The sequence below is a fragment of the Hyaena hyaena genome, unplaced genomic scaffold (assembly GCF_003009895.1).
Source record: "Hyaena hyaena isolate Hyena2069 unplaced genomic scaffold, ASM300989v1 scaffold_1862, whole genome shotgun sequence".
Lineage (NCBI taxonomy): Eukaryota > Metazoa > Chordata > Mammalia > Carnivora > Hyaenidae > Hyaena > Hyaena hyaena.
In genome coordinates this window covers 133,290-144,302 of record NW_024082495.1, presented here as the reverse complement: position 1 = coordinate 144,302, position 11,013 = coordinate 133,290, and the positions used below count along the sequence as shown (strand labels likewise).

Here is an 11,013-nt window from a genome sequence, read left to right as displayed (position 1 = left end):
TGGAGCAGCTCTGACCCCACACATTTGCCACGTTGCTCCCCGGACCACAGCGCGGTGGCTCGGCCTGGGGCCACGTGGGTCAGACAACTCGCAGACACGTGCTGGGCAGTGCGCCTCACCTCCGTTCCTTCATGGGGCCCTGTTGTGTGCCCCACGTGTCCCCCTCTGGAACGGTCATTCATGGCGCGGCTCCGGGAAAGGCCCAGAGGTGTCCAGAGGCTTCTGTCCACTCCATCGCAGGCGGGCACGCCATCTGCAGCTTCCCATCCACAGGCTGTGTCACTGTGTCACTGGGCGGAGGCGTGCCCGGTCCAGCACAGGGACCGGCTCACTGCCTGCACAGTGTCCCCCGACTTAGGGCAGCCCCCGTGTGTCCAGCGTCCCGTGGAACTGTGCCCCGGGGGTGTGGCCTCAGGCCCAGCAGCCTTCTCCAATGGGCCAGGGCCCGTGGGGGGAGGGGGGTCTGCCGGATGCAGTGTCCCTGACGGTGTGGGGTCCCTGACGGTGTGGGGACGCTGAGAGCGCAGGTCGGGAGGCAGCTGCGAGCTGGCCTGCCCGCCACGGTTCTCACTCCCCTCGTTCCCTGGCTCTGGGAACATCTGGCCTCCCCCTTCCTGGGCAGAAGCTCGCTCCCAGTCTGGGCTCTCCAAGTGTAGGGGTGCAGCACCCCTTCCTTGTCAGAGCTGCGAACCTCTCGCCCAGCCCCAAAGGTTCACCAAGGCCAGAGTCCCACGGAGGCCACAGGAGGTGGGGTGTCGAGGGGCCCAGGACAGCCCTGGCCAACTGGGGCCTCTTCTGGCCACATATCCCCACCCCAGAGGTGACAGCCCATCCCCCCCGGAGCCTAAGAAGGCGGTGGCCCTGAGCTGTGGCCTGGAGGAGTGTCGCCTGTGGGACCCTGGTGGCCTTGGTGACCACACCTAGCTTGTAGCTCTTTCCAGAAATAACTTGCATAACCTGGCCGACGCGTTGCTGCTGGGGCTGGGGCTGGCCGGCCGTCAGGGTTCCTTCCCGCTGCCCTGCTGCCGTTCCAGGCAGGGGGCCCTGCTCTCTCCAGGGGGTGGGGGATTAGTCACCGCACCTAGAGGAAGAGGAGGCTCGCCCTGACACATGATCCCCTGGGTGGGGGGGGCAGCAGCACCGATCCGAGTGCCGCCCACAGCTGCCGGGTCAGCCGGTCAGGGGAACAGCGGCTCCTGGCGCCAGAGGCCTGAGAATGTACTGCCCAAGGAGGCCGCCCCTGGTGCTGGCAGCCAGTCCCCTGCCCCTGCGTGGCTGGGGCCGTCCACCTCACACCCAGGCGGTCTCCTGACCCCAAGGGGTCGTGGGGTCACGGCCGAAGGAACCCCTCTGCCACCAGCTGGTCAGTGACAGGAGGGGTCGGGCTCTGAGGTCAGCTCCACTTGCCGCGTGGCCGCAGCAGGAGCTGATCGGGCAGGGCTGGGACTGGGCCAGGGCACTTGAGGCTCCGCCCTCCACGCAGGGGAGAGGGCAACCATGTGGACGGGGGTGCACGACATAAACTGTAAAAGGCAGTCCCCACCCCACCTGGGACTGCCCTGGCCAGGTCTTTGGGGCAAGGGCCAGCCCGGTCCGCACACCCGGTGCTGCTGTGGGGCTGGCCCAGCCCGCGGCCGGCCTGTGTCTGCGTGGGAGCGTCTGGGTGAGGAAGAGGGACAAGGGGGCTGGGCTTTAGGAACATGGAGGTTCTCGGCAGATCTGGGGGGCAGGGAGCATGAGGGAAGGGGTACGGGTTCAGTGTGCGGTGGGGCTGCGTGCACACGCGTGCATGCACAAGCTCACTCATGCGCTCGCACGCACACTTGTGCACACACGCCCCCTCACACACTCGTACAGCCACACTGCCCTCGTGCTTGCACACTCACACTTGCGCACACACACAAGCACACTCGTGCTCACACGCGGATCTCAGCGTCAGTGTGATGAGGAACCTGAAGCTTGTGGGAAAAACATGGAGCCTTCTAGAAGGTTCCTTCACCACACGAGGCCTGTTGGGCAGATAAAGGTGTCCTGAGGCCCAGTGACCCAGGTGTCAGGTGGGACTCCCTCCCTCTCCCTGCCCCATCCTCTGAAGGAATAGGTGCTCTCCCACAGCCCCCAGCAGCCAGCTCCTCCCGATGGAGCCCCACCCTGGTCTGCCCAGTCCCTGCTGTGGGGGTGGGGTGTGCCCTCTGGTACCCGGTCTGCCCTAGCCCTGTTCCCGGGTGTCACAGACAAGCGTAAAAATCACACAGAGCCCACAAGGTGCAAAATGCTCCAGATGTATTTGTGAAGCCAGAGGCCCAGGGCCGAGGTAGGGGTGAGGCTCTGCCTCCCGGTGCCTGGCCGAACAGCCGAGCCCCACGTCCAAGTGACCATCATTGATAAGACCCTTTCGTGACGCTTATGTCCGGGGGAGAGCAGGCTGGGCGCCCGGCCAGAGGAGCCCTGCCCACCCTAGGCTGGCCCTGAGGGGGCTGCAGGTCAGTTGGGGCCCCCACACTTCCGAGGGCCGGCTGGACCCCGGAGAGGGAGGGGCCGGGCGGGCAGCGCATCCTGGTCTCAGGCCACCTGGGCCAGGGCTCAGGTCCCACCGGCCTTGGGACTGGGGCACAGGGGCAGGCGGCGTATCGGTGTGTTCCGGAGGGAGGTGGCCGGGAGCCTCGAGGGCAGGCGGGCCCCGGACCCCCCCAGCCTGCGCGCTCTGCCCCCCGGCTGTGCTCCTCGTCACTCTGCCCCGGCCCCCGACTTCTTCGGGCCTGGGCTTCTGTGGGGGCTGCACCGCTGCCCCCTGCAGCCGCACTCCTCCACCTGCCAGTAGCTGAAGTCTCGGCTGGAGCCGCCCGCACACCGCAGGGCCACCGTCCTCCGCGAGACCCGCAGCTCCTGACAGCAGTGGCAGTTTCGCTGCATGGTGTTGGCCTCCAGGGAGTACCTGTGGGCAGGGCCCGCTCAGCACCTGGCACGCCCGCCCCTGGAGCCCACCACAGGCCCGGCGCCCCACGCGCCGATCGCCAGCTGGCGCTGCTCCCCTAGTGGACTCTGGGCCGCCGCTGACCCCTGGGCACGCCGCCAAGGGGGGCATCGGTCTTCGGCCTCAGTAACGGAACAGCCTGATGCCATCAGCCTCCAAAGGCCTGGCCCAGCCCCTCAGCCCAGCGTCAGGACCCTGCTGCCCCCCCCCCCCACCCCCCCACCGCTCTGCCTCCCCCTCCAGCCGCAGCCCCATCTGCCCGGCACCGCCAGTCCTGGGAGCGCCGCCCCGCGGGAGCCGGCCTTGCCCCGGCGGAGTGAGGGGCTCCCGTACTTAGTGCCGCTGTCCCCGCAGTTGCCCTGGCAGTAGGCCAGGCTCACGGGCGTGACGGAGCTGCACCCTTGCTGCCTGATGACCTCGAGCTTGTGGTACACGGCACACATCGAGCCTGGGGCGACACAGGAGGGGTGCAGGGGGTCAGGCCTGGGTGGGAACCCCGGCCCCCCAGGTGGGCAGGATCGGCCGCCCCCGAGGACACCCCCACTCACTGTTCTGGGGTTGGTGTGGACAGGAGGGACAGCAGCCATCCTCACTCAGCTGAGCCTGGGCCTGTGCCGACAGAGGGGCTGCCTTGAGTGCCGCAGCATCCGGCCAGGAAGTGGGGGACACTCAGCAGTGAACCCCACGCAGCTGGGTGGTGCCTCTGTGGGCGCTGCACGTGCCGACCTTGGCTCCCCACCCCCACCCTGGGCAGATCTTGCCGTGGCCACCCATGGGCCCACAGTGGGCCGGGCGGGGCCGCAGAGCCCTGGAGCTCACCGCAGGGCAGTTGAGTGGGGGACACGCCTTCCTCCTGGCCACCACCACGAGCCCGTCCCGGTGCTTCTCACACTCGTGGGTCACACATGGGTTCTTGGGGTCTGACCAGGACTGGCCGGGCTGCAAGGAGGAAGCACCAGCAGGGTGAGTGGGCAGGGGAGGCCCGTCTGCAGTCTGTGTGTCTGCCTCCCAGCCCGGGGGCGTCCGGAACCCTCCCAGCCTCTGCCCGGGGGGCCTCAGCGCGCCAGGAGCCCGCTGGCTCAGGACCCCGCACCCTGCTGGCTCTGTGCCCCTCGCAGCTCCTCCGTCCAGGCGGGGGTGAGACCCGGCCTCCCTGGGGCTCCTGGGAGGGCCGCGGCGGCTCTGTCCCTCCCAAGCCTCACTCCCTGGCCCCGGGGCTCCTGAGCCAGGCCCTGCGGCCACCACTCACGGAGAAGACGTGGGTGGAACCGTCGCTGGCATTCACGACACAGGCCTGCTGCACACACACGCCGCAGCACTGCTCACTCCGCTCCTGGTATTCGAAGCCCTGCAGGGAGGGGTGGATAGGCAGCCTGAGCCCGGGGGGCCGGCTTCCCCGGGCGGCACAGCAGGGGCAGCCACGGACACTCACCACGGGGCAGTGGGGGGTGCAAATCTGGGTCTCACAGTTGATGACGACCGTGTCCAACTGGGGGCTGCTGGAGACCTCACACCTGCACGTTTCACACAGGCTGGAGGAGACCACGGAGCCGGGCTGGGGAGAGTGAGGGTGGCCAGCGCCGAAGAGCTCAGACCCAACCCGGTGCCCCCGCCCTCCCGGACCTCCCGCTCCAGGCCTGGCCTCCGCCAGGCAGACCGTCCCTGGGGGACGCTTGGTGGCACCTCTGGGTGGGAGATGGGGACCCCCAGGCCTGTGCCTCCGTGGGCAGGGTGCCTGGAGAGGTCACTTGCTCCAGAGGGCCCAGACAGGGGAAACCAAGGTTGGGGGCCCTTGTCATGTTCAGGTCACTGCCGGGGGGGGGTCTGCGCCTGATGCCGACAAGGGGCAAACCTGGCGGGCCGACCTCAGGCCTCGGCCACACTGGGCTGTGGGTGGTGGTCCCTGGAGCGCTCACAGCTGCCCAGCGTCCACCTGAGCCAGCAGGGGTCCTGGCCCGGGCTCGGGGAGGAGCCAGCAGGACAGAGAACACTCAGTGTCCCGTGTGCCACAGGGGTCCCGGCCTCCATGTGGCTCTTACCTGGTACAAGGTGCCGTTTACACTGCAGACACTCCAGCCTGTGCAAGAGGAGACAATCAGCCTCACCTCCCACCCTCCTGCCGCCCCGTCTGCACCCCACACTCATCCCCACACTCATCGCTGCGGCCGGCCAGCCCCGGGGCACCAGGCCGTGATGGCCCGGCTTCGGCCCCATCCAGCTCTACCCCCAGCCATGGAGAACCCTGAGAGAGGCGGGCCCCCGCCCACAGTGCCCAGTGCAGCCCGGAAGATAGATACTCACTGCAGTTCTGGCTGGGGCAGCAGGCCCCCTCCTCATAGGTCACGATCGGGTGGGAGCCCTCGGGACAGGCCACGGACTTGGGGCAGTAGCTGGTGTCACAAGCTGCGGTACGCATGAGGGAGGCGCTCAAGGGCCTGTGTCCAGCTCTGCACGAGCTCCCACCTCCACCCGGGGTACATCCCCAAAGGTCGTCAGGAATACTGACCACCCAGCAGGCAGACGGTGGGCCCCCCAGATGTCAGCATCCCTCAGGTGCCAGCATCTCCCCAGGTGACAGCCTCCCCCAGGTGACAGCTTCCCCCAGGTGACAGCATCCCCCAGGTGACAGCCTCCCCCCAGATGACAGCGTCCCCCAGGTGACAGCATCCCCCAGGTGACAGCCTCCCCCAGGTGAGAGCCTCCCCCCAGGTGACAGCATCCCCCAGGTGACAGTATCCTCTAGGTGACAGTATCCTCTAGGTGACAGCATCCCCCAGGTGACAGCATCCCCCAGGTGACAGCGTCCCCCCAGGTGCCAGCCTCCCCCCAGGTGACAGCATCCCCCAGGTGACAGCCTCCCCCAGGTGACAGTATCCTTCAGGTGACAGCCTCCCCCACGTGGCGGGGCCCCCAGGTGACAGCGTCCCCCAGGTGCCAGCGCCATGGCACCCTCACGGACAGGTGCCTCTGTTCACTCAGCCTGTGCTGACCCGGAAGACATGGAGGGCAGCAGTCGGGACTCACCGCAGCTGTACTGGGGACAGCACTGGCCGGCCTGCGGGGCTGCAGGCACAGGCACAAAGCCAGGCAGGGGGCAGGCTGGGGGCAGCGGACAGGGCTCTCTGTGACAGCTCATGGTCAGCGTGCTGCTCTCACAGGTGCACCGCTGGCAGTCCACGACGATGGTGTGGCCAGGCTGCAGGAGGAGGCACGTGTGAGCCCGGGGCCGTGGGGTCAGTCACCTGCCTGGCCAGGGACAGCGGCAGCCAGACCAGAGTGGTTCTGGGAGCCCAGCAATGAGGGCCAGCAGGGGGCCCGGGGGAAGGGGGCTTCAGGAGTGGGAGGTGGGGTGGGAGGTGCCATGTGGGTGACCTCACTGTGTCCAAGTGCAGCACAGGGTCCCCCGTGGAGGACCAGGCAGGGCCCTCCCCGTGGCCGGGTGCCCCCGCACAGCAGCCTCCCCGGGCTGGCTGGAGCGGCCTGGGCCCCTCCCTCCCCTCGCCTGGGCCCAGCATGAACTACTCACCTCCACGGCCTCCCCGCGGGGCCCCAGGCACCCTGGAGGGAGAGACAGTGAGGTCATCGGTGAGCAGTGGCAACCCCCAGCCCTTCAGCGGCAGGACCCCCGTCGGGGTGCCCGGGCTCTGGCTGGGAGTGCAGACCAGGGAGGGCGGTCGGCCCTGGCGCCCTCTTGGGCGGAAGGTGCTCCCGCCGGCCGAGCCCCACCCGTGGGGACGTACTGTGGCAGCCGGCAGGCACGCAGACTTGAGAGCTCATGCTGAAAAGCGTCTTGTCCTCTGGACAGAAGCAGCCTTCTGTGATGGGGACAGCGTCCTGAAGAGCCCTGTGGGGACAGCAGAGGGCCGGCCTGGTCCCTGTGCCCTCCAGGGCAGGGGAAGGCCGGCCCGGGGGCCCCGGGGTGGCTCTATGAGGAGAGGTGGGTGCATACACGAGGCTGGTGTCGTTCCCGTAGCAGTACGAGGGCTTGGACGGGCCACAGGGCAGGTACACCTTGTCAGCCGGGCAGGCGAACGCTGTGTGGGGGGAGAAGACCCCTGAGGCCGAGGGCACCCGCCCCAAGCCAGCTCATCCCCAGGCATCCGCTGAGAGCCTGACGCCTGCTGGGGGCTCTGCAGCCCGGGAACAGGCCCCCCCCGCCGCCCCCCTACACACACAGCACCGCCACCCCTGCGCTCCGGGCCCTGAGCCCCGCATCCGGGTGCTCCTCCCTTCTTTCCAGGAGCAGAGTGCAGTCTGCCCTGCGGTCAGCCATCCCCCTCCTCCCCCCTGCTCCGCCCCCTCCTCCCCTTCTCCTCCAGGAGGCCCAGCTGCTGGTCGTCTGCCCCTGGACCACACGCTGGCAGGTGCCTCTCGGCGGACAGGGTGCCCTGAGGCCGGTGGGCACTCACGGCACGTGTGGTTGGTGTGGCTCCTCCAGTCAACGCACACGCCTCGGGAGGCGCAGAGGGACGCGTACAGCTCTAGGCCAGAGCACAGCACGCTGAGGTCGCTCAGGTGGCAGTGGTCGAAGGCACAGCCTTGGTAGAATGGCAGCGGGGGGATCAGACGGTGGCACCGCTCGAAGACCCTAGAGCCGGGAACGCCAGGTCGTGGGGCAGCTCGGGCCTTCCCCCGGGGTCTGCGTGCCCCGGAGGACGGCGGCTTCTGTCTCCGGTGCTCCCGGGCCCGGAAATGCAGGGGGCACCCGGGGCGGTGACGCGGGCCCTGCGCCTGGCGGACCCGCGGTGACCCTCCTCCCCCGGGGGGCCCTGCAGGCCCCCGCCGCCCCCTCCCCACATCTCACTTGCTCAGAATCAGCTGGCAGACGGGCGAAAGCGAGCAGGGGGTGGGCGAGGGCGCGGGCCCGACCGCGGTGGGCGTCGGGGGAGCCCCGTGGCAGGACGGCTGATGCGGTGCCGTCACCTTCCAGTGGCCGGACATGCTGGAGCAGGAGGCGGCCACGGCGCCCCCGGGGAGGCGGCACTCGTCCCCTCTGTCATTGGTGCAGGTGCCTGGAGCCGGGGAGCGGGGGAGGCTGGCGGGGCCGCAGATGCCCAGGCCCCCCCGCGGGCGGCCGACCTGCACGTTCTGGGAGCCGCGGAGCCGGACGCCCGCAGGCCCGGTGCCCCGCGGCAGCCCCAGCCCCGGCCGAGAATGCATTCCCGGGGGGGGGGGGGCGGGGGGGCGCACCCGAGGCGACCCTTCCCACAGCAGATGCCCTCGGCTACGTGCACGGGGCGGAGCCCGGTGGGGACAGGCACTCACCGCACTGCCCCTCTGTGTTGTTGGCAAACTTGCTGAAAGGCAGCTCCACCGAGAAGAGGAGGCCGGAGAACATGACCCGGACGCCAAGTTCGGGGATGGTCAGGTACATCTTGATGCCGATTTGGGAGACGCTCAGGCTGTCTTTCTGGAAGTCGGGCTTGACCACTTGATCGTTGAAGATGATCTAGACACACACGACACAGCCGAGGACAACACGAATGAGGGGCGCTCCCAGCCGGCCCCGGTCCGCATGGAGCTGTCGGGGGGGGGGGGCTCCCCACCTCGTTGGTCATCACCCCGCGCACGGGCTTGCGGGTCAGCACGACACGGTCCTGCTGGTACTCGACGATGATGGACTGCGGGCAGGAGAGCCCGTCCTGCGCGCCGCAGAAGTAGTTGTCGATGAGCACGCGGAAGTGGCCGTACACGGGCAGGATCTGCTGCACCAGCACGTACGTGCAGTTGTCCAGGAACGTGTAGTAGGTGCCGTCAAAGGTGATGTAGTGGGGGTCGCCCCAGCCGCTGCACACACCTGCGGGCACGCGGCCGCCTTACGAGGGCCTCCCCACGCCCGCCCCGAGGGCTCGGACCCGCACCAGCACAGAGCTCCGTCCGGCCGGTGCTTGACCAGGCCCGCTCAGCAGGGCCCCGCGCCCTAGGCCTCGTCCCGCCTGACACGACCCGGGGGCTCTGGGGCTCAGGCGGGATTGCACTGGGACCGCCCCTGCCCTGCCTCGCTGTCTGGAAGTCCCTCCCAGGGTCTGACCCCCGCCGCCGCAGCCCGGCTCCCGGCTCACACTGGCACTGGTATTGTGGGCAACAGCTGTCCTGGTCGACGACCTTCACAGGAGGGTAGCCGTTGGCGCAGGTCGGCCGCTGCGCCCGCGGGCACTGGCGCGGCTGCAGGGTGATGACACCGTTGCCCTCACAGGTGGCCTGAGAGCAGTTGGGCATGGCCCAGGTCTCGCCTTTCTGCGGAAGAGAGACCTCGGGCTTGTGACGCTGTGGTCCCCTGAGAGAGGAGCCGCGGGAGGGGACCAGGCTGGCGCGGGGGGGCTCTCCAGGGAGTGGAGGGGGTACCCCGCCACCCCCTTCCTCGCATGTGGCCTCCACTCCTGGAGCTCAGTCCCCACCCTACACGCCCTCCCTGGCTGCCCGGCGCCATCCGGAGCTAGGGCCTCCCCTAGAACCGGCAAGTCTGACCTCAGGCCACACACGCCGGGCAGTCCTGCGGGACCAGAACCAGCCACTTCCCCATCTGCCTGCTTCAGCCCTCGGCGGCGGACCCTCCCCCACACAGCCCGGCCAGAAAGACGCCAAGGGTCCCTGCACCGGGCTCCGAGACGGCGAGGAGGGGAGTTACCGTTCTTGGGGGGACTGCGTTTGGGCATCCCTGTTCGGTGACGGTTATGGAGGCTGAAGGGGAGGTCCCGGGCCGGGAGGTGGATGGGGTGGAGGGTGGGGTACTGCTGGCGCAGGTGCCATCCGTCCTGACCACGTGGCAGTCCAGGCTGCAGGCAGCATAATAGCAGTGGCCGGCGAGGTCGGTCTCTTGGTAAATGATGGATCCTGCCAGAAAAAGGGACAGGAGGTATGAGCGGAGCCACGCTGGGGGCGGCTCGAGAGCCACGGCGCACAGTGGCCGTTGCCGGCTACGGGTCCTGCTGGCCCGCCCCGCGGGCTGACCGCCTAGGAGACCCTCCTGCCCAGAAACAGACGGGATAAATCCTAAAAGATGGCTCATTGCCGCTCAGAGACGACACGTAGCCCAATCGCAAGGACCAGGGACCCCTCCCCTCTCCCTCACAGTGGCCGGGGCTGCACACACCACACGCCGCAGGCAGAGGTCACTTACCTGCGGGGTACAGCTTGTCAGACACACTACAGTAGCACGTGGTGGTGGACAGCGCCCGGGAGCTGGGCGACGGCACTGTGGACACCACGGAGGTCGGTTCTGGAGGGGACGAGGGCTTGGTAGGTGGAGTCACATGGGACGTCACAGGGGTCCGAGGGCAGGGCTCACAGCACAGCACGCGGACCTCGTAGTTGAGGCACGTGCCGCCATCATCCTGGTCCTGGTTGCGGCACACCAGGCCCTTGCTGACGCTGCACTCCACCACCTGGTCCAGCGACTCGATGCTGACGTCGGGGTGGCTCTCGGCCCGGCACTCCAGCTTCGCGATGTACTCGGGCCGGCGACAGATTTTCTCTCCCCTCCTGACGATGTTGTCGAAGGTTTCCACGTCTCCTCCGTGGGGCCCGGGCGACGGGACGTCCACGTCGAACCACTTGGTCCACCTGCACTGTGGCTGGCAGGTGACGGTCACCGGTGGGGAGTGGGTAGCTGCGGATGTGAGAACAGAGGTCGGGCTGGTTTGTGGCACGGAGGTCGGGCTGGTGTGTGGCACGGAGGTTGCGCTGGTTTGTGGCACGGAGGTCGGGCTGGTGTGTGGCACGGAGGTTGCGCTGGTTTCTGGCACAGAGGTTGCGCTGGTTTTCGGCACGGAGGTTGCACTGGTTTCTGGTACGGAGGTTGCGCTGGTTTTCAGTACAGAGGTTGCGCTGGTTTCTGGCACAGAAGTTGTGCTGGTTTTCGGCACAGAAGTTGCACTGGTTTCTGGCACAGAAGTCGGGCTGGTTTTCAGTACAGAGGTTGCGCTGGTTTCTGGCACAGAGGTTGTGCTGGTTTTCGGCACAGAAGTTGCACTGGTTTCTGGCACAGAGGTCGGGCTGGTTTTCGGCACAGAAGTTGCACTGGTTTCTGGCACGGAGGT

At 68.3% G+C, this 11,013-nt stretch overlaps 1 protein-coding gene across 1 annotated transcript in view; it reads right to left on the bottom strand.

Annotated features, from left to right (window-relative positions):
- Positions 1-2,727: 2,727 nt before the first annotated feature.
- The window catches only part of MUC5AC (mucin 5AC, oligomeric mucus/gel-forming), a 31,132-nt gene continuing 22,846 nt past the window's right edge, over positions 2,728-11,013 (bottom strand). Inside the window, exons 36-54 of the mRNA XM_039225013.1 lie at positions 10,095-10,760; positions 9,603-9,808; positions 9,037-9,211; positions 8,521-8,771; positions 8,240-8,423; positions 7,779-7,986; positions 7,384-7,562; positions 6,924-7,008; positions 6,715-6,818; positions 6,501-6,532; positions 5,999-6,170; positions 5,276-5,377; positions 5,014-5,051; positions 4,407-4,529; positions 4,224-4,322; positions 3,794-3,913; positions 3,523-3,583; positions 3,308-3,422; positions 2,728-2,935 (exon numbers count right to left, since the gene is read on the bottom strand). Coding sequence (XP_039080944.1) covers positions 2,728-2,935; positions 3,308-3,422; positions 3,523-3,583; positions 3,794-3,913; positions 4,224-4,322; positions 4,407-4,529; positions 5,014-5,051; positions 5,276-5,377; positions 5,999-6,170; positions 6,501-6,532; positions 6,715-6,818; positions 6,924-7,008; positions 7,384-7,562; positions 7,779-7,986; positions 8,240-8,423; positions 8,521-8,771; positions 9,037-9,211; positions 9,603-9,808; positions 10,095-10,760 — 3,128 coding nt within the window. The remainder of the gene's footprint in view (positions 2,936-3,307; positions 3,423-3,522; positions 3,584-3,793; positions 3,914-4,223; positions 4,323-4,406; positions 4,530-5,013; positions 5,052-5,275; positions 5,378-5,998; positions 6,171-6,500; positions 6,533-6,714; positions 6,819-6,923; positions 7,009-7,383; positions 7,563-7,778; positions 7,987-8,239; positions 8,424-8,520; positions 8,772-9,036; positions 9,212-9,602; positions 9,809-10,094; positions 10,761-11,013) is intronic.